General features: G+C 37.0%; 2 protein-coding genes and 1 long non-coding RNA gene across 8 annotated transcripts; 2 read left to right on the top strand and 1 right to left on the bottom strand.

Annotated features, from left to right (window-relative positions):
* The first annotated feature begins 255 nt into the window (after positions 1–255).
* On the top strand, positions 256–22,939 carry LOC102609227 (DEAD-box ATP-dependent RNA helicase 17). 5 transcript variants are annotated; one of them, XM_052439601.1, is made up of 10 exons: positions 256–442; positions 521–593; positions 690–799; positions 885–1,028; positions 20,441–20,549; positions 20,655–21,004; positions 21,108–21,181; positions 21,319–21,623; positions 21,810–22,056; positions 22,340–22,939. In XM_052439601.1, the coding sequence occupies exons 1-10, from the start codon at positions 349–351 to the stop codon at positions 22,595–22,597; spliced, it is 1,764 nt and encodes a 587-aa protein (XP_052295561.1). In that variant the 5' UTR covers positions 256–348; the 3' UTR covers positions 22,598–22,939. The 5 variants fall into 5 exon arrangements, with proteins under 5 accessions (XP_052295561.1, XP_052295560.1, XP_015388149.1 ...); XM_052439600.1 differs by lacking the exon at positions 20,441–20,549 and adding an exon at positions 1,206–1,314 and having other exon boundaries at positions 259–442; XM_015532663.3 differs by lacking the exons at positions 256–442; positions 521–593; positions 690–799; positions 885–1,028 and adding exons at positions 19,462–19,656; positions 19,734–19,806; positions 19,904–20,013; positions 20,120–20,263 and having other exon boundaries at positions 21,810–22,068; positions 22,326–22,484.
* LOC127901798 (uncharacterized) lies at positions 17,513–18,091 on the top strand. Its single transcript, XR_008054127.1, has 2 exons — positions 17,513–17,702; positions 17,797–18,091. It is a non-coding gene; the product is annotated as an uncharacterized LOC127901798 (long non-coding RNA).
* LOC102609512 (uncharacterized) lies at positions 22,906–26,697 on the bottom strand. Of its 2 annotated transcripts, XM_006486094.4 has the most exons (6): positions 26,475–26,697; positions 26,256–26,345; positions 24,544–25,477; positions 24,272–24,367; positions 23,865–24,001; positions 22,906–23,431 (listed from the first exon to the last, which is right to left on the bottom strand). In XM_006486094.4, the coding sequence occupies exons 1-6, from the start codon at positions 26,519–26,521 to the stop codon at positions 23,245–23,247; spliced, it is 1,491 nt and encodes a 496-aa protein (XP_006486157.1). In that variant the 5' UTR covers positions 26,522–26,697; the 3' UTR covers positions 22,906–23,244. The 2 variants fall into 2 exon arrangements, with proteins under 2 accessions (XP_006486157.1, XP_006486156.1); XM_006486093.3 differs by having other exon boundaries at positions 26,256–26,695.
* Between the last annotated feature and the right edge of the window lie 359 nt (positions 26,698–27,056).

The raw sequence follows: 27,056 nt of genomic DNA on the forward strand, positions 1-27,056 counted from the left end.
AATAAAACCCTTTCATTTAGTCAACAATGAAAAGAATGTTTCAATAATAATTCAATGAAAGTTCGTCTGAAGAAAACTAATAACAAATAGGTGCGCATAGAAAGTTTGTTAAATTAAATTAGAGGTGTTACGATGCATCGTTTAATTAGTTCGTGATCTATATGACATGTCGTTCCGGCGGAAATGAAATTTAATTATTTTCACTATACGACGTATCGTTTTAATAGATGCGGCGTCGTTTCTCTGGTTTTTTTAGCAGTTTAGACAAACCCTGATTAAAGAAATCAGCTCTTTGCCCAACCCCTAAATTCACAGACAATCTCGAAGAAGAAGAAGAGGAACGATAAAATGAGTAAGAAGAAAGAAACAGTGAAGGAAATATTCGCGTCGTGCTGTTTCTCCAGCCTCGGTCTCGACTCTACTTTATGCGACCAGCTACGAGGTTTGTTTTTGTTAATTTTTTTTTGGAAAAATTAACTGAAAGTTAATTATGATGATAAAATTCATAATTTGGTGACAGAAAGACTTGGATTTGAAGCTCCGACAAAAGTTCAGGCTCAAGCAATCCCTGTTATTCTCTCTGGCCGAGACGTGTAATCATCCTTTCTTTGCTTTCATTGTTCATTTTTAATGTTTTTGTTTGATCATAATGAGCGTTGTTTGATGTGGGAAACAACAAATTTATCTAGACTTGTTAATGCGGCTACTGGGACGGGCAAGACGGTGGCTTATTTAGCACCCATTATTAATCACTTGCAGAGTTACAGTCCTCGAATTGATCGCTCGAGTGGAACTTTTGGTAAGGATGAGCTTTGAATACTTGTATTTTATTATTATTATTATTTCTAATGTAGTGTGATGAATTGATGTGTTTTGGCTGGCAGCATTGGTTCTTGTGCCAACTAGTGAGTTATGCTTGCTCGTTTATGAGATTTTACAGAAGTTATTGCATCGTTTTCGTTGGATTGTGCCTGGTTATGTGATGGGTGGGGGGAACAGGTCAAAAGAGAAAGCCAGGTTGCGTAAAGGTGATGATCTTCTACATTTCTTTCTTTTTTTGTTGGCATGGTTTGATGGGTCTGGTATGTCTGGCAATGTATATATATCTTCAGGATTTAGTCGGATGAATGTTTGTTGGAAATATTCTTCTTATGTTGTTGATGGATTTGTAGAGACACATTAATATTTCATATGATTCTTTTCAGGCATATCTATTCTTGTTGCAACCCCTGGACATCTTTTGGACCACTTAAAGCATACATCATCATTCTTGCATACAAATTTGCGTTGGATAATATTTGATGAAGCAGATAGGTATTTATCATTAGAGTTCGGTTGCAGTATTTTAAGTACCATTAATTTGGTATTGTTTCATGTCTTTTGTGCTTCCGCTAATTTTTCTTATGCTTCTTGTCAGAATTCTGGAATTAGGATTTGGAAAAGAAATAGAGGAGATACTAGATATTTTGGGTTCAAGGAACATTGCGTCTATTGGTGAGGGAAATGAAGTCTCTAATGTGAAGAGGCAGAATTTACTATTGTCTGCTACCTTAAATGAAAAAGTAAACCATCTCACTAAAATTAGTCTAGAAACTCCAGTCTTGATCGGTCTTGATGAAAAGAAGTTTCCAGAAGATAAATCAAATGTACATTTTGGATCTCTGGAATCAGATGTTAAGGAAGAAGTAGAACATCCAAACACAACTCTGAGCTCTTCAACTGAAGACTTTATGCTTCCAGCTAAATTGGTTCAAAGATATGTGAAAGGTATATCTTAACAAAAATTAAATATTTCTGGGTAATTATTGAAAAAGAAAAAGAAGTCTCATTTGGTAGAGTGTTCTAAGACTATTAATGAATTTTTGTGCGCTCCCACTACCTAGATGGCACCAATTGTTTTAACTAGGTTTTGGGGTGAAAGAAAAAATAAAAAACAAAAACCTAGCTAAAACAATGAAACTTGTATTAAGGTAATAGAGGTGCCTCGTGTAGCTGAAGTGTGCTGCTCGTTATGGCCTTAGGTGAAGTTTGAGAGAGGATGGAAAAAATGAGGATGTTGTGAGGGCTTAAATCTGAAAAGAGTTGGTTTGAAGGTTGTGTTAATCCTGCAAAATAGAGAAAGGAGGTTAGAGGTGGAGCCGGCAGTGGCCGGCGACTACATTCCGATGCACAAGTTAGTTTTTAAGACTATTTTGAAGTCAAGAACTTGCAAACTCTTGATAATGACGGCTGGAGGTCGAAGAATACCTTAGCCTTTTGGAGTATGTGTTTTATTATTAGTGAGAAAAATATAACCTTGATGTCTTTATATAAAGTACCCTAGGGTCTTTGGCTGCCTTACTACCTGGCGCATTTCTATTGGCGATTCTGCTGTCCTTACAAAGATTTTTTTGTCCTTTTACTCTTATTATCATTTTGGGTCGTTAGGAGCATTCTTAGAGAGTAAGTAGGGCGTTATGATCATAGTTAGTCTACTTCTACACGACACTGCTGGGTGGTCCAACATTTCTCTGTAAAAATTGATTTGGCAGTGTCTAACGTGGCAGTTGAGGATCATTGTCTTGATGTGCTGTTTTGTGTTTTTTTGCTAATGTGACAACCTACTCCCCCCCCCCCCCTTATTTTAAGCAAAATATTTCTTAATTAATTGTAAAAAATCAATTGTTCTTTTTAGGCGATGAAGACATTTCACATGGCTGATATTTAATTTATTTTCTTTAACCTTTCTTCCTTTGATGTGGTGTATCCCGCGTATCATTTTGATTACCTGGTGTACCCAGCATAGACAAACCTCCTTTCGATGACTTTGCAAACTCTATATTGACACGTGGCGTTCTGTTATTAAACTTTCATTTCTTCCCCAAACAATATTCCTCCAGTTTTTTAATAATGTTTGAGGCATAAGAAACTCTTAGAAGAATTGCGAATGGCGCATGTTTGGCCACTCCTCGTAGATGGATGATTAATGAAGTAGTACCTTGACTACTTTTTTTCCTTCTTTCCTTTTTCCCATCCCTTTTCGAAATCCCTAAAATTTTCTGTTATTCTTGCTCTTCTTCTCTCAATATAAGTGAAGATGCTCACATTCCCACACCATTTCTCCCTTTATCGTTTTACTTCTTTTTTTCTCCTCCTTCCGTGCCTCTTCCTTCTTTGTTGAAAATACCTAGAATTTCTCTTCTCCACTCTCAAGTGCCGCAACGGTGGTTCGCGTTCTACTCCGGTGATGTTAACCAGGTACTCCTATTTCCCAAGTTCTCTTGTTTTTTCTTTTTCTTTCTCTTTCATATGTTTCTCATCGTCAAAAAAATTCACAAAAAGGTGTTCCTTTCTTATGCGTTATAGTGATGATTTTGGTGCTCGTTTTGCGGTAACCTTGGCTCTCTCTCCTCCGTCGTCCACCAAGTATAGTGGCTCTCGTCCTTTTCACTTCTTTTTCTCTTTTTTTCCCTCGGGATTTGCAAGGTGACTCACCTCACTTTCTCTTTTTTGCAGCATACGTTGTTCCTTGCTCTTAGATCCAATTTTGTGGCACTTAGATTTTTCCTTTCGTGATCTCTAAGTACTCCATTTTTCCTCTTTTTACCCATATAGCTCGCTATATGGACTTTTCATTTTGGATTTTAAGCAAAAATCCCCAATTTATGCCTTTTTTTTGTGCTTGGATTTGTAACTTTTGGTGTATGAGCTTTAAAGTTGTTAGATGAGTTAGTAGGGGTATGGTTTGTAGGTCTTGGTTTGTAAGTTTTGATTTGGGGTCTTGCTTTTGTGTTTTTAAGAAAGATGGGTAAAAAGAGGATCGGGATTAAGGGGTGTAGCATAGTAGAAGGTTCCAATGAGGGCGGCTCCTCGCCTTAGTTGGTTACCCGCATGGAAATTAGTGAGTGCCAAACCCTCCCTGCCTGGCTCAGAGGGTGGCAGCCATGGTATTGAGACTTCCTGTAATGTCAACATTAGCAGTAAAAGCCCTAGGATTTCTAGTGAAATTCCTCATACCCGGGGGCCCAATTTTGGAAGTAAATTCCTTGTTTATGAGTCTAGAGGAAAGGGTAAAGCTCAAATCACAACCCATAATCACCTTCTCTTTCTGCCTCTAAATCTTATAAACCTAATTCTTTGTGGGGGAAGGCTACCTCTAAAGATCTAGAGCATATTTGGGTCGAATATGATATCCTTTTATATGTTGAACTTAGGCACCCTGAAAAAACAAAACCTTGAAATGCCCTGCCACAGTCGGAATAGCTTTACACATCGACTTTTTTGACAGCGATCTCCGCTACCCCTAGGGGTGGGCAATGATCGGACTCGGACCGATCTGATAAAAAAAATTCAGATTTAGATCGGATTCGGATGAAGGCTCTAACCCGATTGGGTTGGATTTTGGCCAACACAATCGGATCGGATCATGATCGAATCAAGTTGATTCGAAATCCGAAAAAATCAAAGCTAAAACAAGTACAATCCTTTAACCCGATCCAATCCTTCGGATCGAATTGGGTCTCATGTTCGAGTTAAATTCAAGTTATATTTTTTCCAACCTGATTGACTTGAAATTCAATCGAGTTTATCCAAACCCGATTCAAACCCGAATTTTTCCGCCCTTAACTACCCGTCTAACCTTTCTTTAAGAGAATGCTTAGTTATCTCTAGACTGCCTTTAGATAGCTTTTCTTACCAACATGAATAATGCTTATAGGCCTCTAAGTGTTGCGCTTGGAGGTATTCGGGGAGGATATCTCCTTTGAAGAGTTGAAGGATTTTATTAATTAAAGAAGCCTGTAGGCTCATTTGTTGCTTATTTTTCCACATGGCCTACCCATGGTACATAGTATAAGTGGACCTTACTTTAAAGAAAGGTTATAAATATGGTTGGTTTGTGATGGATGGGGATTAAAGGCATGATATTTTGGTTGACAACGAGCGTTTGTCAATGAAAAGCTCGTTTGATGAAGGTAGTATGTGTCCCTTCCCCTTTTTCCTCTTTTTTTTTTTTTTCCTCGTGACCTTGTAGATATTATATGGATCAAGGGGAAGTGTCTTGTATAGGAGATGAGTAAGAAGGAGGCTCTTTTTTAGGAGAGATTTTTAGTGCTTCAAAGAGAGAGTGATTTATTGAGTGTGGACAAGTGGGAGAGGCTGGGGTTGATTAGCCAAAATCCCTCGTCTACTCCAGGTGAGGATTGATACATGCCTATAGCGTGTTTTAGAGGTACCCTTTTATCACCCTATATTTTATTTTTCAGTTTTGTATTTTTGTTGCTTTTGACCCCTCTTTTATTTATGTTCATAGGCTTTATTTTGATTGTCTGACCTTTTCATCTTGTTTTGTATGGCGATTTGCAGATATAGATCGATCCAGCGAAGACTTTGATGCCTTTTTCAACCGTTTGAGAAGTGGTTCCTCAGTTACCACAGGATCCACCTCACTGAAGGGTACCCTTCCTCTATGTGCCCTTGGAACGAAAATAAAATTGCATGACTCCTCTCTAAGCGACTTCAGAGGTACCTTGGGTACTGGGAAAAGAAAAGTGGGCTCCCTCTTCTCCCTCCCTGAAGACTTTATAGAAGGTGAACTAGATCCAGTGGCAAACAAAAAGGTTTCCCATTTGGCGGAATATGTCCATTACACTAGCGAGAACATTACTCCCGAGGTGGCTGGGGAGATGGACAAGTTGGGTCTAGATGAATGTTATAACCGAGCGCTAAAGGCTAGTCAGGATGTGAGTACCTTTTTCATTATGTTTTCTCCTTCTGTTTCTCGATTCACTTAATTTTAGGGTACCCTTTGTTGGTTGCGGGTGACTTTCCTCCTGAGTCGTAGCCTCCAAGATCTCGCAGCTATTGCCAACGTTCAGTTGGAGAATGAAAAGCTAAAGAGTGAGCTCCAAAGCTGCAGATCCTATGAGGAGAAGCTCTCGAGAGAAAACAAAACTTTGAAGGGACGCCTTAATGAAGTTTCCAAGGAGAAGGCTCGTATGATGAAAGATCTTGAGGAGCTCCAAGCTAAGCATGAGGACTTGGTATCTCAGCAGAAAGAGATGATTGACAGTGTATTCGAGCGTATTATGACTGAGGTGTGGAGTGTTGATCCGGGGCTTGTGGTGCCTAGAGTGGAGAAGTGGGTAGATAAGTCGGCTATCTTGGCTGCGATCGAGATCGAAAGGGAATCCTGTTTGCCCCAATCTGGGAGCCTACAAAGGTTATCCGGCGTACCTCAGCCAAAGTCACCATCAAGAACCTTAACTTTCGAAGCTCATGCTTCTGCTACATCCAGCGCTTTTATTGATCTCCCTATTATAAAAGACAAAGGTGAAGATGATCTACTTGCTATGTAACTTTGTTTGGCATTATTGTTTGTATGTTGGCACTTTTCCCCAGTTATGTACTTGAAAATATTTTCTCGATTACCTGTTATTCCTTGTTTTGTTAGTGTATTTTAATTGCTTCAATGTTGTACTCACAAATTCCTTTTATTTTATGACTGCCTATAATGGTATTTTCATTTTCCATAGCTTTGGATGTTGTCTCTTTAATGCATTCTAAAACTTGATTCAACTTATGTGGTACTTCATGTACTTCTTAGCTTAAACATTCATTGAGCTATCTCTTTCTTTATGGTGGAGCAACTCAATTTCATTACAGTATGACGACTTATCTAGATATATTTGCTGTTTGTTTTTAGAAGATCATGGTGATTCTTAACATGTAATCAATGATCAAAGTATCGGCACGACAAATTGATTAAGCATGCAAAACCACAATTGGCGTAATAACAAAGATAAGAATTTTTTTCTTGCTCTTTTTGAGCTTTCTTAAAGTCCTTTGTTGTCCTTTTTCATAAAATAGTAAAAAATCTCATAATTTGCCATTTGCTTAAAATCAAATTAGTAAGATGAATAATGACAAAGACGACTGCTCGTCTGCCTTTATAAGTACTTCGAACATCTAATTCATGTGATTGTCCTTCACTCATAAGTTGTCTATCCCTCACTTTTAAGCAAGAAAATAGAAGTGTGGGCACATGTATATCTTAATGAATCCTTATGACACTAGGGTATCACTGTATACTTCACCCTTGGGTTTTCTTTGATTCTCACACTCTTCATTCAAGCAGGCATATAATCACTCTAAAAAGCTACTAATGATCTTTTTACATTCTTTCTGATGAGTCTAATTTTAGAGTAGATTATTATGATCACGACAGGTCAAATGCCTTAGTTTTCTCTAGAATAAGGCAATCTCTTGATATTATGTTGCGTCATAATAAACGCTACATAATGATAAATATAAAGTTAGTTTAATGGCACACATATTCTTATTGAATAACATTTGAAACTACTCATCCATTTTAAATAATCAAAAGGCAAACAAAAGAGCACACATCATCATATTTTGCAAAGGAAATGTATTTATAGGTAGTAGAGGTATGAATCATTATATGACACTATTTTTGTTATCTAAGGTGGATTACGAATCCCGGGATCACCTGTTCTTGTTGTTGGAGACTTAAGAAATTAAAAAAAAATATGCAATTGAATAGCTTGGTTACTTTGGGTACCCCTCATGACTAATCACATATTACAAATACATAAGCATTAAAGAAAACAAACGAAACAAATATAAGGAGGTGAAGTGTTATCCCTTTATTATTAGTATGGCTTCTCTCTATTAGGGTTGATGATGGTTACTCCCACACCACTTTCATGTGTAGGAGAGCCATCAATGCAATCTAGATTTGTTCTTCTTTTGTAGTGGGCGTTCCCTTGTTCGGGTATCCCAAGATTCCCACACCCTTGGAGTCATTAGGGAATTTAGTTAAGAAATCAACAATGACTTGAGTTTTAACAGTCGAACGAGGCCTATGAATTTTGAGTGTGTATCATCGAGCACTTCTGATGTCTTAATATTTATTGAGTCTACTTCTATAAGTGGATCCCCTTGCAATTTACGGTTGGCGTGCTTGTGAAACTTTTTTATTGGCACTTTTCCTTTTTCTGACAAATGCTTGCTTGGTTAGGCGAACCAGTTCCTTGTGTGATGATAAGCTATCTCGGTGAGGTACACCTTCAACTGGGCCTCAGAAGCAATTTAATAGCTTTCTTTAGAGGCGACAATATAGCAACCTTGAGCTGCCTACTGGTCTCTATTTATGGTGATAATATCTTTGGTAGTTAGAATTTTCATGATAAGGTAATGCATAGATACCACCGCTTTAGTTTTTGTTAAAAATGGTTTGCTCGGAATGATATTACAAGCACCTAGGCAATCCATAATGAGGAAGTCAATCATCTGGATAACTTTGTTGGGTACTTTGCCAATAGAAATGAGCAATGTAATGATGCTTTTAGGAATGAAAACATCCTCAGTAAAACCAATAAGCGGCATATTGGTTGGAGTAATTTTTTAAGATTCAATTAGCAATTGATCTAACGCGCTCTTAAAGATAATGTTTAAGGAGCTACTGGTGTCAATCAACATTCTTGTCACTTGACCAATAGTGACCCTTAATGTTATGTTAAGGTATCATTAAAGGGGTATGTGATATCATCCTGTATTTTTCTTCGGAAAAAGTAGGGGTGAGCAAACTATTTGGTTTTTGTCGAGCCAAACTGAAATTAAGGAACCGATTGGTTTTTATTCGATTTGGTTTGGTTTAATTATAAATAAATTTTTTAATTGAAAAATAAATGAAAATATATAAACCAAAAACAAATCTCTCAAATCCCTACCTGCGTTTCAATTTGCAACCCACCATCTCCCTCTCATCTCCAACACCTCCCTCTGTCGCACATTTCTCCCTCTCCACAAGGTGTAGAACTTCAGCTCAGCCCCTATGTCTCGGCTTCTTCCTTGTGAGCGTCTCTCCCTCGCGTCAGCTCAACCCCTCTCACACGCGATGTTGCAACCTAGCACGGCCCCTCACACGCCTAGCACAACCCCTCTCTTTGGTGCTGCAACCTAAAGGTGTTTTTTTTTTTTAATTTATGGCATGGCCCGTACAGAGTGTGTAAAGAGTCTTTAGTTTATGCTAGTGTTACTTGTGTTAGGGATTGATTATTTGATTTTGTGGACTGCTGAGGTATATAATATACTTGTTGGTGGAGTTAAAAATGGTGGGCAAATATAGTGGTTGTGGAGGCTTATGAGTTGTGGCAGTGAACTGAAATGGTTGTAATGTTGCATTGTATATTGTGGCTGGGAATAGAACAATTGAAAATAGATAAATGTATAATGCTTCTATCAATGAAAAATTAGAAATAATATTTGTTATTTAACTTATTTGACATAATGATTAATGACTTAATTAGCTTCGTGAATTGCAATTTGGCATGGACAATTCAAATTAAATTAATAATTATTGGAAGTAAATTAAGATATGTTGGCTTAATTTGTTAAATTAAATTATGATTTATTAGCTAGTAGTTAATTTAACTTTAATTGATCTTTTTGGCATGGATGTTTTAAATTAAATCAACAATTATTGGAAGTAAATTATGATATGTTGGCTTAATTTGTTAAATTAAATTATGATTTGTTGGCTAGTAGTTAATTTAAATTTAATTGATCTTTTTGGCATGGATTTTTTGAATTAAATCAACAATTACTGGAAGTAAATTATGATATGTTGTCATGTTGGCTTAATTTGTTAAATTAAATTAAATTATGATATGTTGGCTATTAGTTAAATTTAATTTAATTGATCTTTTTGTCATGAACATTTAAAATTAAATTAACAATTATTGGAAGTAAATTATGATAAGTTGGCCTAACTTATTAAATTAAATTAAATTATGATATGTTGGCTAGTAGTTAAATTAAATGTAATTGATCTTTTTCATTTCAATACCTTGTTAATAAAACAATATTACTTATTTATTTTTTATTTTATTCATTGAAGATGTCTAATTATTCAAGAGTTCAAGACAACCTCGATTGTGTAGCCGATGATCTTGAGCGTGAAGTTGAAGTTGATGATAGTGAAAATGATTCGCCAACAATTGTCACTAGCAGAAACAAGAGGAAAAAGTCTTCGTCATCCAAACCGCCACTACCAAGGAAAAAAATGGCTCCAAGATCAGCAGTGTGGCAACATTTTACTAGACTTCCAGATAATAATAAGAAGTGCAAATGCAACTACTGCGGTAATGAATTTGAATGTGGCTCGGTAGGGGACGGAACTAGCACTTTGAGGACTCATTACCAAGAAATGTGTCAAAAGTACAAAGACCTTCAGCAAGACCAAACGACTTTAACTCAAGATGTCGGTAGTGATGAAATTGTAGTAAGAGGTCTTAGTTGGGACGCTTGCAGACGAGCAATTATTAAGATGATTGTTCTTGATGAATTGCCTTTTTCTGTTGTAGAGAATCCGGGTTTTAAGCATTTTTGCAGCGTGGCAGCTTCTAGATATCTTCTTCCATCACAAAGAACCATTACTATGGATACTCTTGATATGTATGTCGAGGAAAAGGTAAAGTTGAAGAGCTTATTGGTTGGAAATAAGCAGAGAGTATTTTTGACCACTGATATTTGGACTTCTATTACGACAGTTAGATACATGGTTATCACAACTCACTTTATTGACAAGGATTGGAATTTACATAGAAAGATTCCCAGCTTTAACACGGTTAATGATAATTCATCGGAGACAATTGGTAAGCAAATTGAAAAATATTTAATTGACTAGGGCATAGAGCGAGTGTGTGCTGTAACGATTGACAATACAAGTCCAAATGAGGGTGCTCTTAGGTACTTAATGCTAAAATTCAAGAGTATTGAAAAGAATTAAAAGTTTTTATTGACTTCCCTTCTTAAGGAACAAGATCGGGTATTTATACACTAGTAGAGGAACTATATATGGAAGAAACATTTTACAGAAATTATGAGATTAATTCTAAACTTAGTCGTTGACTAGCCGTTGGCTAAGATATGAAGAGAATATGGACTTGAATAATGGCTGGCTATCTTTCTTTGGTGAGTTTGCATGTCACGGGATTGTGTGAGATGATTGTTGCAAGCCTTTGGCATTAGCAATACAGATTGCCATATTTGTTTCCAACGGTTTGCAACTTGCCTTGTTAATGTGGGATTGAGTTGGTGTGCTGATTTTTTCCATATTGGTGCGTGACTCATGTGGCTGCATGTGGTTCATGTGTTGTGACTGTTCGAATTCCACATTTGGTGGGCAATGTATCTTAACAGCCCCCCTCAAGGTCGGCCGGGTCATAGAGTGAACGCCGAGCTTGTGTCGAAAGAGAAAGACAAGATCTTTGCCCAATGGTTTGGTAAGGATATCTGCAGCTTGCTGCAAGGAGGGAACATGTGTGGCTTTAAGGAGGCCTTGAGATACTTTTCCACGAACAAAATGGACGTCAATTTCGATATGCTTGCTGCGCGCATGAAACACGGGGTTGCGAGTCATGTAGATGGCACTTGTGTTATTACAAAGAAGGTGAGGAATGTGTGATGGTGAGACTCCAATGTCCTGCAATAAAGAAAGAATCCAAGTTAGTTCAGCGGTAGTGGAAGATAAAGCCCGATATTCTGCTTCAGTAGTGGAGCGTGCAACGGTGCTTTGTTTCTTGCTACACCATGAGATTAAGTTTGCCCCAAGGTAAACACAAAAGCCAGTCGTGCTACGTCTTGTTTCAAGGCAACCAGCCCAATCGAAGTCCAAAGTCGAGAGTGCCTTTAAGATAACGCAAAATTCTTGTAACAGCCTTGAGGTCTTGTTTAGTAGGGCTCTGAAAGTGTTGACAAACTTTATTGACAGCATGAGTGATGTATGGTTTGGTGAATGTGAGATATTATAGACTGCCGACAAGGGAACGATAGTGAGTGGCGTGTATGGGTTCTTGATCGTCATCATATGGTTGGGTTTTGACAGCCATTGGGGTCCGATTAGAGGTGCAATCTAGTAAAGCAGCCTTGGTTAATAAGTCACGAGTGTATTTGGCTTGTGACAAAAAAATGCCTCCTGGAAAGCGCCGAATCTCGATCCCTAAAAAATAGCTCAATAAGCCTAAGTCTTTTAATGCAAACCGAGTGCTGAGATGACTGATGATGGATTGAATTCTATCGGGATTATTTCCTGTAATAATTACATCATCTACATACACCAACAACAAAATAAGAATATCGTTAGCATGAAAAATAAAGAGGGAAGGATCGGCTTTGCAGCTTGTAAAACCAAGCTCTAGAAGTGCTAATGATAAACATTCAAACCAGGCACGTGGTGCTTGTTTGAGTCCATATAAGGACTTGTGGAGTAAGTAAACATGGTCGGGAAGATTTTGATCCGTAAAGCCAGGTGGTTGCTCCATGTAGGCAATTTCTTTTAGTTGACCATGAAGGAAGGTATTTCGAACATCCAGTTGTTTGATAAGCCATTTAGAACTAGTTTGCAAGTGCTAAGACAAGCCTTATGGTAGATGGCTTAATGACGGGGCTGAAAGTCTCGTTAAAGTCAATGTCAGGAACTTGTGTGTACCCCTTCACAACTAAACAGGCTTTTAACCGATCTATTGTACCATCTTCTCTATACTTGGTTTTATAAACCCACTTCGAACCAATAACATTGGCATCATAAGGTCGAGGAACTAAGGTCCATGTCTTATTTTGATGGAGGGCAGCAAGTTCTTCGGCCATTGCTTGTAGCCATAGAGGATGCTTAAGAGCAGATTTTAATGTTTTTGGTTCGGTCACTGTGGCATGATCGGTTTGAAGAGCTAAGGTAGGATTTTGTTTGAGCTTGTTGCGTGTCAGCATAGGATGTGTATTTAGAGATTCTGTTGTTTTGACAGGAGAGATATTTAGTTCAACGAACAACTTTCCTGAGAGATCGTTTAAGGTAGATGGAGCACGATTGTCACTATCTAAGGTTTGTTCGGAGGTCGTGTGGATATGTGTATTATCGGCAGAAGCAGCAGTCTTGTTATTGGATGAGGGGCTCTTTTGAGGTGAATTTGTAGAGGGACTTTCGGGTAAATAAGTGGGTGGTTCATGAAGGTCTTCAATTATCACAACTTTGTTTGGAGTGAGAGACAATGGTTCATTCGTATTTGGAGATGTGGCAGTGTAGTTTGGATTAGCAACTTTAATGTGCCCAAGAGAAGTGTTGTTGAAGGACTCTGTCCAAGTTGTTGGGAGCCATTGTGACACATTTGGAGTAGTGGGAATGCTACAAGCATCCTGTACAGGAGAAGAATCTTTTAGATTTTGATAAGGAAAACATAATTCATCAAATGTTACATGACGAGAAATATAAATTCTATTATTTTGTGGAAAAAGACAGCAGTATCCCTTGTGAGTGGGACTGTAACCAACAAAAATACAAGGGAGAGTTTTTTTTGTCAAACTTCGTTTTATTGTAATCCCTCAGAGAGGGAAAACAACGGCAACCAAAAACTTTAATTTCATTGTAACTGGGAGTTTCCTTAAAAAGTAACTCATGAGGTGTGTGCATCTTAATAATTGTTTGTGGCAATTTATTAATGAGATATACAGTTGTTAAAACAGCCTCCACCCAATATTTTAATGGTAACGAAGATTCAAATAACATAGTAAGGGCAGTCTCCATTATATGTCTATGTTTCCTTTCGGCAACTCCATTTTGTTGAGGAGTATAAGGGCATGAAGTTTGTTTGATGATTCCAGATTGTTGAAGATGTTGTTGGAAAATGATAGAGTTAAATTCTCCCCCGCCATCACTTTGAAAAATTTTGATCTTTCATTCCATCTGATTTTCCACTTGTTTTTGGAATTTAAGAAAACACTCAAAAAAATCAGATTTTGATTTTAAGGGAAATAACCAACAATAACGTGTACAATCATCCACAAACAATACATAGTAACGAAAACCTTGATTAGAAGCAATTGGAGCAGGACCCCATAAATCACAGTGAATTTTATCAAGAGGGAAATCAAAAATTTTATTTGATAAACTGAATGGGAGTTTACAGATTTTGCCTAATTGGCATGAAACACAAATACTAGTGTTCTTAGTCTAATCAGTTATACTGATAGACCCATTAGTGCGCAAGACTTGTAATATTTTAGGACTTGGGTGGCCAAGTCTCTTATGCCACAAGTCTTGGTTTTCTGAGTTTCTTCTTATTGTTTGAAAAGCTAAGTTTCCTCCTTCATTGAGCACGTACAAGTCCCCCTGCCTAGTTCCCTGAGCCAGTACCTGATTCTCCTTGCTCTTTACAACAAAACCAAGAGAGTTAAATTCCACAGAACAATTTATATCATCCACAAGTTTGCTTACTGACAGGAGGTTCTTTTTAAGTTTGGGAACAACCAAAATATCTTTCAAGTTTAATTTCCCATGTATGGTATCACCGATATGAGAAATATGTAAGCTTTGGCCATTCCCTACAAAAATCTTATCAGAACCTCCATAGGGTATAAATTTCTTTAACTTATCAGTGCTATTTACCATGTGGGCAGTAGCACCTGAATCAGCATAAAGTTGTGGGTCATTCTCGTCTTGCAGATTCATGGCCGCGAGGGCTTGCAGTGCTTCCTCTTCAGGGGTAAAGTAGTCATACCTGTGCCTACAAACTGCAACACTGTGGTTAGTTTTACCACAAATTTGACAGATTATACCTGATTTGGAATTGTGTTTTCGCTGATCAACATGTTCTGTACTGTAGTGTTTTGGTGCAAGTGGCAGATTTGGGCCATTATTGTTGAACCTTGGTTATGGCAGAGAGTTGTTAGAGGGTGATTGATTCATATTGAAAGATTGATTCATATTGTTGTGCCCATTGTTAGAGGGATAATTTCCTCTTTCATGAAAGTTGTTGTTAAAGCCGCGTCATTGTCCTGGGAAAAGTGGAAGATTGTTGTTGAAGCCGCGTCCTTGTCCTTGTCCTTGTCCTTGAAAACTTTTCCCACGTCCACGTTGCCCAAAGAAGGCTTGCTGTGGATCCGCTTCTTTGCCATCATTCTTCTGAGCGATCACAGTCTGCTCATGATTCTGCAAGGCTGACAGGAATAGTTTCAAACTTGGATAAGGTGGCTTGGTTAGCATAGCCGTTTTGAAGTCGGCATACTTGGATCCTAGTGCCCGTGCCAATTGAAAGACTTTGTCATCATCCGTCAAGGGCTTTCCAATGGCAGCTAGACTGTCACATAGTCCTCTAAATTTGTTCAAGAAGTCATCAAGCTTCAGGGAGCCTTTCTTTAAGGAGAAGAGATTGTCTTTAAGCCAAGACTCTCGCTCCTTGGTGGCTGGAAGCATATTTTCCTCAATGGAGAGCCAAACTCCTTTCACTGTTTGTCCTCCAACTACCAGTGTAAGGACGTCTTCCATCATCATTCCACGTAACCAGGTAAGAAGCAACCCATCATTGTGTGCCCAAACTGAAAAGTCAGGGTTGGCAATAGACTTTCCATTACTGGAAATTGTTTGGGGTGGTGAGTCATCAGAGATGTGATTGTTGAGTCCTAGGTTACTGATCAGGGGAAGGACTTGGGACCTCCATAAGAGATAGTTGTTGCTGGAGAGTTTAATAGATATTAGATTGGCACATTGGTGGATAGTTTGCAGTGAGAGTTTGGCCTCGGTTTGGATATTGGATGAAGAAGCCATAAGCTCTGATACCATGCTAAAATTTAAGAGTATTGAAAAGGATTAAAAGTTTTTATTGACTTCCCTTCTTAAGGAACAAGATCGAGTATTTATACACGAGTAGAGGAACTATATATGGAAGAAACATTTTACAGAAATTATGAGATTAATTCTAAACTTAGTCGTTGACTAGCCGTTGGCTAAGATATGAAGAGAATATGGACTTGAATAATGACTGGCCATCTTTCTTTGGTGAGTTTGCATGTCACGGGATTGTGTGAGATGATTGTTGCAAGCCTTTGGCAAGAGCAATACAGATTGCCATATTTGTTTCCAACGGTTTGCAACTTGCCTTGTTAATGTGGGATTGAGTTGGTGTGCTGATTTTTTCCATATTGGTGCGTGACTCATGTGGCTGCATGTGGTTCATGTGTTGTGACTGTTCGAATTCCACATTTGGTGGGCAATGTATCTTAACACTTAATTGATCGACTAAAGAATTTGAGGGATGATGCCTTAGTGTTAAATGAGGATTATTTGTGTGTTCGTTGTTGTGCACACAAATTGAATTTGATTGTGACTGAAGGGTTGAAGGAACTTGAGCCGAGTATAGTTGGTGTTCGGAATGCTGTGAAGAATGTGAGGTCTTCCACCGCCATGATGCAAGCATTTCAAATTCGCGTGCAACAAAAGAAGATTAATTCCCGAGTAAGTGTGATTTTGGATTGCCTTACTCAGTGGAATTCTACATATTCCATGTTGAGTACAGCATTGAAATTTAAGCCGGCATTTAATCGGATGACACTTGAAGATAAGCTTTATGATGCTTATTTCAATGAAAAAGAGGGGGCGAAGAAGAAAAGGGAGGGGCCACCGCTGTATAGTGATTGAGAGAGTGCTCGTTGCATAGTTAAATTTCTGAAGACTTTTTATAATGCAACTTTGTACTTTTCTTATTCTTTGAAGGTAATATCACATCTTTATTATGCTTTTGAATTTTGATATATGCAATATGGAATTTATTTTAGCTTTATTGTGATTTTGAATTTTGATATATGATATGGAATTTATTTTAGCATTATTATGCTTTTGAATTTTGATATATGATATAGAATTTATTTTAGGTGACATCGAACACTTGTTGCAATTTGATATATTAAATTGAACAATCTTTGGAATCGTTGTCTGCTAGTAATGATAGCCTTTTGAGTTTGATGACTATTAAAATGAAAGATAAATTTGATAAGTATTGGGAGGGCTGTTTCAAGATAAATAAAATATTGATTGTTGCTTCTGTACTTGATCCACGAGGAAAACTGAAATTTGCAACACATTGCTTTAAGAAATTATATGGCAAGGATAATGCCAAATGTGTTTAGATGAAAGAAATTGTGAAAGATTTGTTGACTAAGCTTTATGAGTCTTACAATGCACAATATAAATCGGGTGGTAGTGGGAGTGCAAGTGGAAGCCAAATTTTAGATATTGAAAGTGGAAGTGGTTCGAATTTTTGGGATTTGAGTGGTGATGATGATGTTATGATTGAGGACTCTTTCTCCGAATTTAGTGAAAGTAGCCCGGAATTGTCAAATGAGTTGGATCTTTACTTGATGGAGAAGACGGAAAAAATTGCAAAAGGTAATTTAGGAATTAAATTTGATATTTTGTTATAGTGGAGGGTGAATAATGTCAATTATCCAATTTTGTCACTTATAGCAAGGGATGTTCTTGCTATTCCGGTGTCTACTATTGCCTCCGAATCCGCCTTTAGTACTGGAGGTTGTATTCTAAACCAATATAGAAGTTTTTTTTACTCCGGACATAGTTGAGGCACTAGTATTATTACAGAATTTGTTGCAGTCTTCTCTTTTTGTGGATCCAACAACGAACTTAAATAAGTTAGTTGAACACAACGAGTTTATGGATCAACTTGCGGAATGTATATTTTGTTTAATTTTAATTTAAGTTTACTTTTAAAGAATTATGACCTTATACAATTTGTTTAATTTTAATTTATTTTTTAAGTAATATGAACCTTATTTAATTTGTTAATTTTTTTTAATGTAGAACTTCGTAAGTCAACAACTGCCAACTAACTTGGAAGATCAACATAAATAATTTTTAGGTAATAAATTGATATGTATTTATTTGTTATTAAATATCACTTCATTTTAGTTAGTTTAATTATTTGCTTTCGCTCACTTTGAATTTTGATTTAGGTGATGTGGAATTGTGGATTGTGGATATAGTTGTGGCTTGTTTGTTGCGGTGGATGTAGTTATGGCTTGTGTTATGGTGGAGTTTTATCGAATATTGATGCACTATTATGGACTTGTTATTATTATTATTTTTTTTGTTGCCATGGACTTACAATTTGTAGTAGACTTTTAAGTTTAAGCGTGTTTATGAATTGCGAATATTTTGTATTAGGACTTTTATTATTTTGCTTTGATTTAACGGTTTTATACTTGTTTATTCATATATATTGTTATTAATATTATGTGTGTAGAGTGTGGTTTGGTACTTGGTAGTTAATGGGAGTGTAAACGGCAAAATTAAGTAAAATTAAGTGGAAAGCATTAAATATGATAATATTAAGGTAAATCTGTAAAATCAAGAAAATAAAAAATTTGAACCGATTCGGTTCGGTTCCTAAATTCGGTTCAAGTTTGGTTTACAATTTTCAAAACCAATTGGTTTTGGTTCGCTTCAAGTTCGGTTCACAATCTTGAAGATTGTGTTTATCTTGCAAAATAGAGAAATGAGGTTAGAGGTGGAGTCGGCGGTGGTTGGCAATCACATTACGATGCTGAAGTCAATTTTTAAAGACTATTTTGGCATCATGAGCTTGCAAGCTTTTGGTAACGATGGTTGGAGGTTGAAGAAATTTTTAGCCTTTGTAGAGTGTGTGTTTTATTACTAGTGAAAAAGATCGAGCTTTGGTGTCTTTATATAAAATAGCCTGGGATCCCTGGCTGCCTTACCACCAGGTGCATCTTTATTGGTGGTTTTGTTGTCCTCATAAGGATTTTTTCATTTTTTTACTCTTATCATCATTTTGGGCCATTAGTAGCATTCTTGAAGAGCAATTAGGGCGTTGTAATCACGGTTTCTCCACTTTTACACATGGCAAACATTGTTGGGTGGTCTAACATATCTCAAAAAATTATTTGGCAGTTTTTGGCGTGATAATTAAAGACCACTGTCCTGATGTGTTGTTTTGTGCTTTTTATTGGTGTGACAGTCTATTGTCCCCTCTTTTTTAGCAAAATATTCCTTGATTGATTCTAAAAAATCAATTTTTAGGCGATGATGATATTTTTTCACGTAACTAATATTTTGTTCATTTTCTTTAACTTTTCTTCCTTCGATATGGTGTATCCCACGTACCATTTTGATTACCTAATGTACCCGACATAGACCAACCTTCCTTTGGTGATTTTACAAACTCTATATCAACATGTGACATTAAACTTTCATATCTTCTCCGAACAGGTAAACGATTGCTTCTAACTTGTTTCCTGATGATTACAATGATTTATAACTATTTTATATATCAATTTGATGTTTGCATAAATATATAATTAAGTGTGGGTGAAATTTTCTTCAATTAAACCCTTTCATTTAGTCAACAATGGAAAGAATGTTTCAATAATTTAATGGAAGTTCTTCCAAAGAAAACTAATATCAAATACGTGCGTATAGCAGGTTTGTTAAACTAAATTAGAGGCGTTACTAATTCAAATAAAAAAAAAATTAGAGGTGTTACGATACATCGTGCAATTAGTTAGTATTCTATATGACATGTCGTTCTGGTGAAAAAGAAATTTACTTATTCTCACTATAAATGACGTGCCGTTTTTAATAGATGCGGCGTCGTTTCTCTGGTTTTTAGTAGTTTAGATAAACCCTGATGAAAAAATTCAGCTCTTTCCCAAAACCCTAAATTCCCAGACAATCTCGCAGAAGGAGAAGAATGATAAAAATGAGTAAGAAGAAAGAAACAGTAAAAGAAATATTCGCGTCGTGCTCCTTCTCCAGTCTCGGCCTCCACTCTACTCTATGCGACCAGCTACGAGGTTTGCTTTTGTTTTTGTTTTTTTTAACATTAATTTAAAGTTAATTATGATGATAAAAATTCGTAATTTGGTGACAGAAAGACTTGGATTTGAAGCTCCGACAAAAGTTCAGGCTCAAGCAATCCCTGTTATTCTCTCTGGCCGACACGTGTAATCATCCTTTCTTTGCTTTTTAATAGTTCCAGTTTTAATGTTTTTGTTTGATTATAATGAGCTTTGTTTGATGTGGAAAAAAAAAATTATCTAGACTTGTTAATGCGGCTACTGGGACGGGCAAGACGGTGGCTTATTTAGCACCCATTATTAATCACTTGCAGAGTTACAGTCCTCGAATTGATCGCTCGAGTGGAACTTTTGGTAAGGATGAGCTTTGATTACTTGTATTTTGTTACTACTTTTATTATTGTTATTGTTATTGTTATTTCTAATGTAGTGTGATGAATTGATGTGTTCTTGCTGGCAGCATTGGTTCTTGTGCCAACCCGTGAGTTATGCTTGCAGGTTTATGAGATTTTACATAAGTTATTGCATCGTTTTCATTGGATTGTGCCTGGTTATGTAATGGGTGGGGAGAACCGGTCAAAAGAGAAAGCCAGGTTGCGTAAAGGTGAAGATTTTCTACATCTCTTTCTTTTTTCGTTGGCCTGGTTTGATGGGTCTGGTATTTATGGCAATGTATGTATGTCTTCAGGTTTAAGTCGGATGAATGTTTGGTGGAAATATCCTTCATCTGTTGTTGATGGATTTGTAGAGACACATTAATATTTCATATGACTCTTTTCAGGCATATCTATTCTTGTTGCAACACCTGGACGTCTTTTGGACCACTTAAAGCATACATCATCATTCTTGCATACAAATTTGTGTTGGATAATATTTGATGAAGCAGATAGGTATTTATCATTGGAGTTCAGTTGCAGTATTTTAACGGATTGTTAATTTCGTTACTGTTTCATGTCTTTTGTGCCTCCCCTAATTTTTCTTATGCTTCTTGTCAGAATTCTGGAATTAGGATTTGGAAAAGAAATAGAGGAGATACTAGATATTTTGGGTTCAAGGAACATTGGGTCTATTGGTGAGGGAAATGAAGTTTCTAATGTTAAGAGGCAGAATTTACTGTTGTCCGCTACCTTAAATGAAAAAGTAAACCATCTCGCGAAAATTAGTCTGGAAACTCCAGTCTTGATCGGTCTTGATGAAAAGAAGTTGCCAGAAGATAAATCACATGTACGTTTTGGATCCCTGGAATCAGATGTTAAGGAAGAAGTAGAACATCCAAGCACAACTATGAGATCTACAACTGAAGACTTTAAGCTTCCAGCTCAATTGGTTCAAAGATATGTGAAAGGTATATCTTAACAGAAATTAATTATATCTGGGTAATTATTTAAAAAGAAAAAGAAGTGTCATTTGGTAGAGCATTCTAAGACTGTTAATAAATTGTTATGCAGTACCCTGTGGTTCACGGCTTGCAGTACTTCTTTCCATTTTAAAACATCTTTTTGACACAGAAGTTTCCCAAAAGGTAAGGTGGGCTGTCCTTCAATTATGTTATGGCACCTTTTTTTTTTTTTTTGTGGGTTGGGAACATAGTTTCATTTCTATGCTTTTAAGGTGGAATGGCTGATACTAATTAAAATTGTATTAATTTGCCTTCAACAGCTTGTGGTGTTCTTTTCGACATGTGATGCGGTGGATTTTCACTATTCACTATTGAGTGAATTCCAATGGTCACCCCATTCACAACCAGATATGGAACTCAAACAGCTTTTTTTGAGATGCAAAACCTTCAGGTTACATGGGAATATGAAGCAAGAGGATAGAATAACCACATTTGGGGCCTTTAAAATAGAGAAGAAGGCTCTTCTACTGTCCACTGATGTTGCTGCTAGAGGTCTGGATTTCCCGAAAGTAAAATGTATTATACAGTATGATTCTGCAGGGGAGGCTACTGAATACGTGCATAGGTATTTCAAACATCTTCCTGTTGGAAATTTTTATTTTAATATTCCATTGATTGTTTGTTTTCTTTAAGAACTCCATTTCTGCAATCTGCTGATGCCTTCACTCTTTTTGTAACCATCCTTGACAGTCCATAATAATTTACCTGCCTTCACCGTTGATTGTGCCTCTTTTTCCAATCCATAATGCAGGGTTGGTAGGACAGCTAGGTTGGGTGAAAGAGGAGATTCCTTGCTATTCCTACAGCCGGTTGAAATGGATTATCTACAAGACTTGGAGAAGCATGGTGTATCATTGACGGAGTATCCACTTCTGAAAGTGTTAGATAGTTTCCCATTGTATGGTCAGAAGCCCCGGGTGAAAAAATTTCTTACCACAGAGTCACATCCTTGGATCCTATCTTTGCAGAATGCACTTGAATCGTTCATTATACATGAGGTACGTCTTCAGGTACATCCTAGCAGAGAATGCTTGTATACAATGCATCAAATAAGTATTGGTCTTTACCTAGTTTAGATATATATTAACTGATAACCAATTAGACAATGTGAATCTCCTCTCCAACCAATCAGACAATGTGAATCTTCACTCCTTACGATATTCTTTTCTCTTTTTTTTTCTTTCAGGCTTTGTATCCAACATAACCATACTTACCTAAATGATTTTAAGTGGCATTTTATCTGCTTCAAATTAATACTTTGCCTTAGATATTGTCCTGCAGTCAAAAATGAAGAAATTGGCCAAGGATGCATTTTGCTCCTGGGTTCGTGCATACACTGCCCATCGTGGTGAGCTGAAAAGAATTTTTACATTGAAGAAGCTTCACCTGGGGCATGTTGCTAAAAGCTTTGCATTGAAAGAACAACCCTCCTTGGTAGGTAAGTCGTTCCAAAAGCAATCCAAGAAGAGGAAGAGGGATCAAAGGCAAAAGGGTCAATCTGGAAAACGGAAATTTCCTAGTAAAACAAATGCTAAGTGAGGCATTGAACTGATTTTGAAGATTGGCCGGGTGATTGACAATTATCACCTCTCTTCAGTAGTTGCAGCATGTAAAAGATGACATAAGAGATTTGCTGCCTTTCACTCTTCTGCATGACCCTGTGATGGTTGGCGATAGCTGAAATCAAACTAAGGAGTATGACGTGTCATTTTTTATCCCTTATTTGGTTCATTTGCGTTGGACCAATTATGTTTTTTATATAAAGATGCTGTTCAGGCAGATTTTGTAACGGTAGAGGATAGTTTACTTCTTACAGTAGAGCATGTATTAAAATTTTGACAGCGACATAATTATAAAGGATAATGTATTCTCAAATTGCTATGTAGAGAGTAATAATAACACCAATCTCCGAGCATATTTCCGAAACTCGAGCATTCTTTCCCCACATAGCCACAAGCCCCAATTGTAATTCTGGTTTATCTCCACCCACAAGCAAAAGAGATAGAGCTGAGCTTCGAAATGGTTGAGATTCCTGGGCCTCTAACTGCCATTCAAGAAGTTTGCCATGTGTTTTTCACTCAGTCAATGTACAAGTTGTGACAATTATGTTCTGAGAGGGAGCTCCTGATTACAGCTGCTATTTGTACTTTTTGAGTTCAATTGCAATACAGGAGAAAACGGGACAATTATACCCTTTTGTCCTCTTCAAGATCTTCTCCTAGTCCAAACACGTGAGGTTCAATTGCACTTGACACCTTCCTTTCCTTTATATCCACCTTGGTTGCTAAATCTCCAGCCACCATTACTCCACCACCAGTGAGGGGGATGCCTTCTTCCTCGAGATCATCCCCTGTCTCCTCTGAATATGCGTATCTACACCATCAAGAACCCAATCAACTATCATTTCTAACAAGAAAATGGAAAACAAATCCTGTAGCAGGCAGCGCTTAAAATTTCTGGAAACATTCATGTTGGCTATCAATTTAGAATCTTAGGTAAGCAATTCTGTCTTGACAGGATTAAATACAGGCAAAAACATTCAAGCTCCTAAGTTGTATGAAATTCAAAAAATTGATTAGACAATGAGTAGAGTTGATCAGATGGAGATTAAGGTTGAAGCGACCTCTTAATCAGCATCCTACTTACATGAATATCAAGTATCAAGTGACTTTCATCTAAAAGCCCAGCAAACAAAATGCAAAGCTTATAGCGGCATTCTGTATGAAGAGAGTACTCCAGAATAAATGCAAATTCCATTCATTAAATATCAATCTGCAAAAGAAAAGGTATAAATTCCAAAGAGTACCTAGTTGGGTTATGTGACGGGGCCCAGAGAATGCATATCACCACCAAGATTATATATGCAAGTAAAGTCCAGAAAGCTGGAATTATCCAAGCTCTTCGCCATAGTTCACTCAATGGATCAGCTGCATTAAAGTATAACTGAACAAATACAACTCAGATTTGACTGCAAGTCTAGAACTGAAATCAATTTAGTACAATTTTAGGGTCACATTAACCAAGAAGAAAATTTAATATGCCATTCAACTTAATTAAGTTAGAAAAGGTAAAATCTAATGAAAATTTAGATCAAGGGCCTTTTGCCATGCACACCAAGAATATATTTCAATTTACTTACCATTATACAATTTTCACTGGAAGCAAGATGAAAACAATAATAATAATAGTAAAAATAGCAAGGACTTGAACAACCTCATAACCGATCCAAGCAACAGAAAGCAGCACTGATACTGCCAGGGAGTTGGTAAACTTCTGATACAGTGCAAATTTGGCCAAGCTCTTCTTAATCTGTGTAGAAAGCAGAGGATGGCAGAGTCATTTAAGATGTGCAGACAGCATGCTAGTTATTCATAACCACAATATTTTATTCTTTTCCTTTAACAGAAGGAAACGAGTAGAAACAATGTCTTAAAATGTGTGCACTTTCAAGGTCATAGAAAGGAGGCATGTGATTGTAACATTACCTGAAGCTTCTCCAATGTCTGGGACAAAGAAGAAAATATCCAGATAATAAAGCAAGCATCCAATAGAGAAACAGGAAGCACTAGAAGTAGCCTTGCTTTTCCAGTGAAATCATTGATATTCCCCAAGTGTTCGACAAGCCCGAGTGCTTCTGAGAAAATAAAATATGTTACACCAAGAAGAATTACTTTCATTGTTATTCCACCAAGGGTCGGCCGCACAACACCGTAGCCCATAGAAACCACTAAAAGAAGTAAACGCGAGACGGTCTTCTTGACAGCACTGAAGGTAACTGCCCAAAGCGTGATTCCCATGGGTCTGGTCCCAGTTGAATTAAAGTTTGCATACTCAAAATACCAGAGAGCCATTTCACACATTCCCAGACCAATCACAGCTGTGATGTGATAGTGTAATTGCATTATATCTTTCCAATATTGTACAAACCTGACAAACCAGACAAGACCGAGAACAAGGTAAGCAAAAGACATGAAAGCAGAAAATGTCATCAGTGGTGCCATCTTTCCAGGAAGATAACCTTCCGTGTTCCTCCAAACTGTCTTCCCACTAATTTGCAAACCCTTGAGTTCTGGATCACAATACATAAAATACAGATAATACATGCCAGTACTGTTGATCTCAATTGTTTCATGTCCCATACTAGCCTCTTCATTTTGGCCTTCAAAGAAAGTCTGAACCCGTTTTGGCCCATTGAGGTTATACGGGTCTTGGTGGATAATCACCTCTCCTACCTTGCATGATCCATTCTTGGCAAGTTCTGGAGTGCAGCATATAGCATCAGACTTCAAATAAGAGCCCCCAATCTTGTCCCTATCTCTAACCTCAACAATTATAGCTTCAACCAATCCAGTCTTTTGCTGCATCTCATTCTTCTTTTCAGCAGACAGTTTTGTTCTTCGGAAATTGATGGACTCAAACCTGAAATCACACATGTTATAACAAAGATAGACAACACAAAATGTTCACAGTATCTAAATATAACAAAACAACTATTGCAAGTATGGCTAGTTTAGGTATGTATTTGCACTAGATCAGGGAAATAACCTGACTAATTTCATCATATTTTCAGCATCTGCTGGAAGAGAATTGACACAAGGATAATAACCTGTCATTTAAATTGTTTTTCAATTCTTCTACATAGACGCTGGATTAAAAATACTCAGGAATCAGGCAACGATGTGGCAATGTTCCACATGTTTCCACCGTTTCTTAAGAAATGGATGAATAAAAGGGTTTATCATTTCTAAGAACTCAGGAAACAATCACATAACAGCAGACAATCTATAAGGCCTCTTTACTAATATCCCAATCATCCTCAGATCTCTTGGGAATATCTCATTTTGCCTTCAGTCAATTACATTCCCAGTTCACTATTACAAAGATTAAGAAATGATTTAACGATGCCTTGTTACTATTTCTATTTCGGAAAAGGGGGTTGCCAAAGGCAATATTTAGGTGAATCCAACACTGGAAATGCCAATTGTCAGCTAGCTATTTCTAAAAAGTCTTATGATTAACATCATAAAAAGTCAACAAACCAAGCACAACGAAGCTCATTAAACAAACAATCAATCAATCCAAAATCTCTTTTTACAACAAAACCTCATAGCCACTTTCTCATTTCGACCGTAAAAATTTTCCGGGGAAACAAAGAGATGAAAAAATTTACAAAAAGGCAAAGCACATTCCTTTTTACCTTATAAAGGACTTGCCATTGATGGGCTTGTCTTCATTAGAAGTGGGTTTGTCAGCATCAATGCGAGCCTTGGAGGCATAAAGGCCTTCACTGCCGCCATGAAAGAAATAAGAATTTGAACGATGAATGAAACCTTCGTTATGATATTCATGAACCGAAGCATTTACTTGGCTTATCAAATAACAGCTTAAATACATAACAATTATGCAAAAGTTGTACCCATTTGGGAATGGATCAGACATGGCGCTGCAGTTTCTACAACGCATTGTGTTTTTTCCTTTTTTTTTTTTTTTTTCCTTCACTGACTTTTCTGAAGAGTCGGATTTATTTATTTATTTTTCTCTTAAAAGAGAAAGAATAGAAACAGTACAATAGTTCACGTGGTTATATTAAATTATTTTCATAGTCAAAGAGAATGCTGCCTACTCAATCAATTACGTCTTTCTCTGCTTCGTTTTTCTCCTTTTATTTCAACATTTTCAACTTCACTGTAACCTAAGATAAAACTATGAAAGAGACGGCCATACTTAAAGAGTGATGACAAATTTATTTCCCCGATTCACAAGTCTACAAGTGAAAAATCAGAGCTCTTATCATTTCACATAGATTTTCGAACTTATCCATGCTCAGTAAATTTTCGAACCACGCCTCCATTGGTAAACCTTCATCATACATATAATATTGATATATTAGAGTTGGTTCTACTGGTATGCTTCAAGTGGTAAAATATCATGGTAGAAGAGCGTCTAGAATTCCAATCACATCCTTTTAAAATACAAACTTTCTACCTGAAATTATGAT

Source organism: Citrus sinensis, chromosome 4 (genome assembly GCF_022201045.2).
Source record: "Citrus sinensis cultivar Valencia sweet orange chromosome 4, DVS_A1.0, whole genome shotgun sequence".
Lineage (NCBI taxonomy): Eukaryota > Viridiplantae > Streptophyta > Magnoliopsida > Sapindales > Rutaceae > Citrus > Citrus sinensis.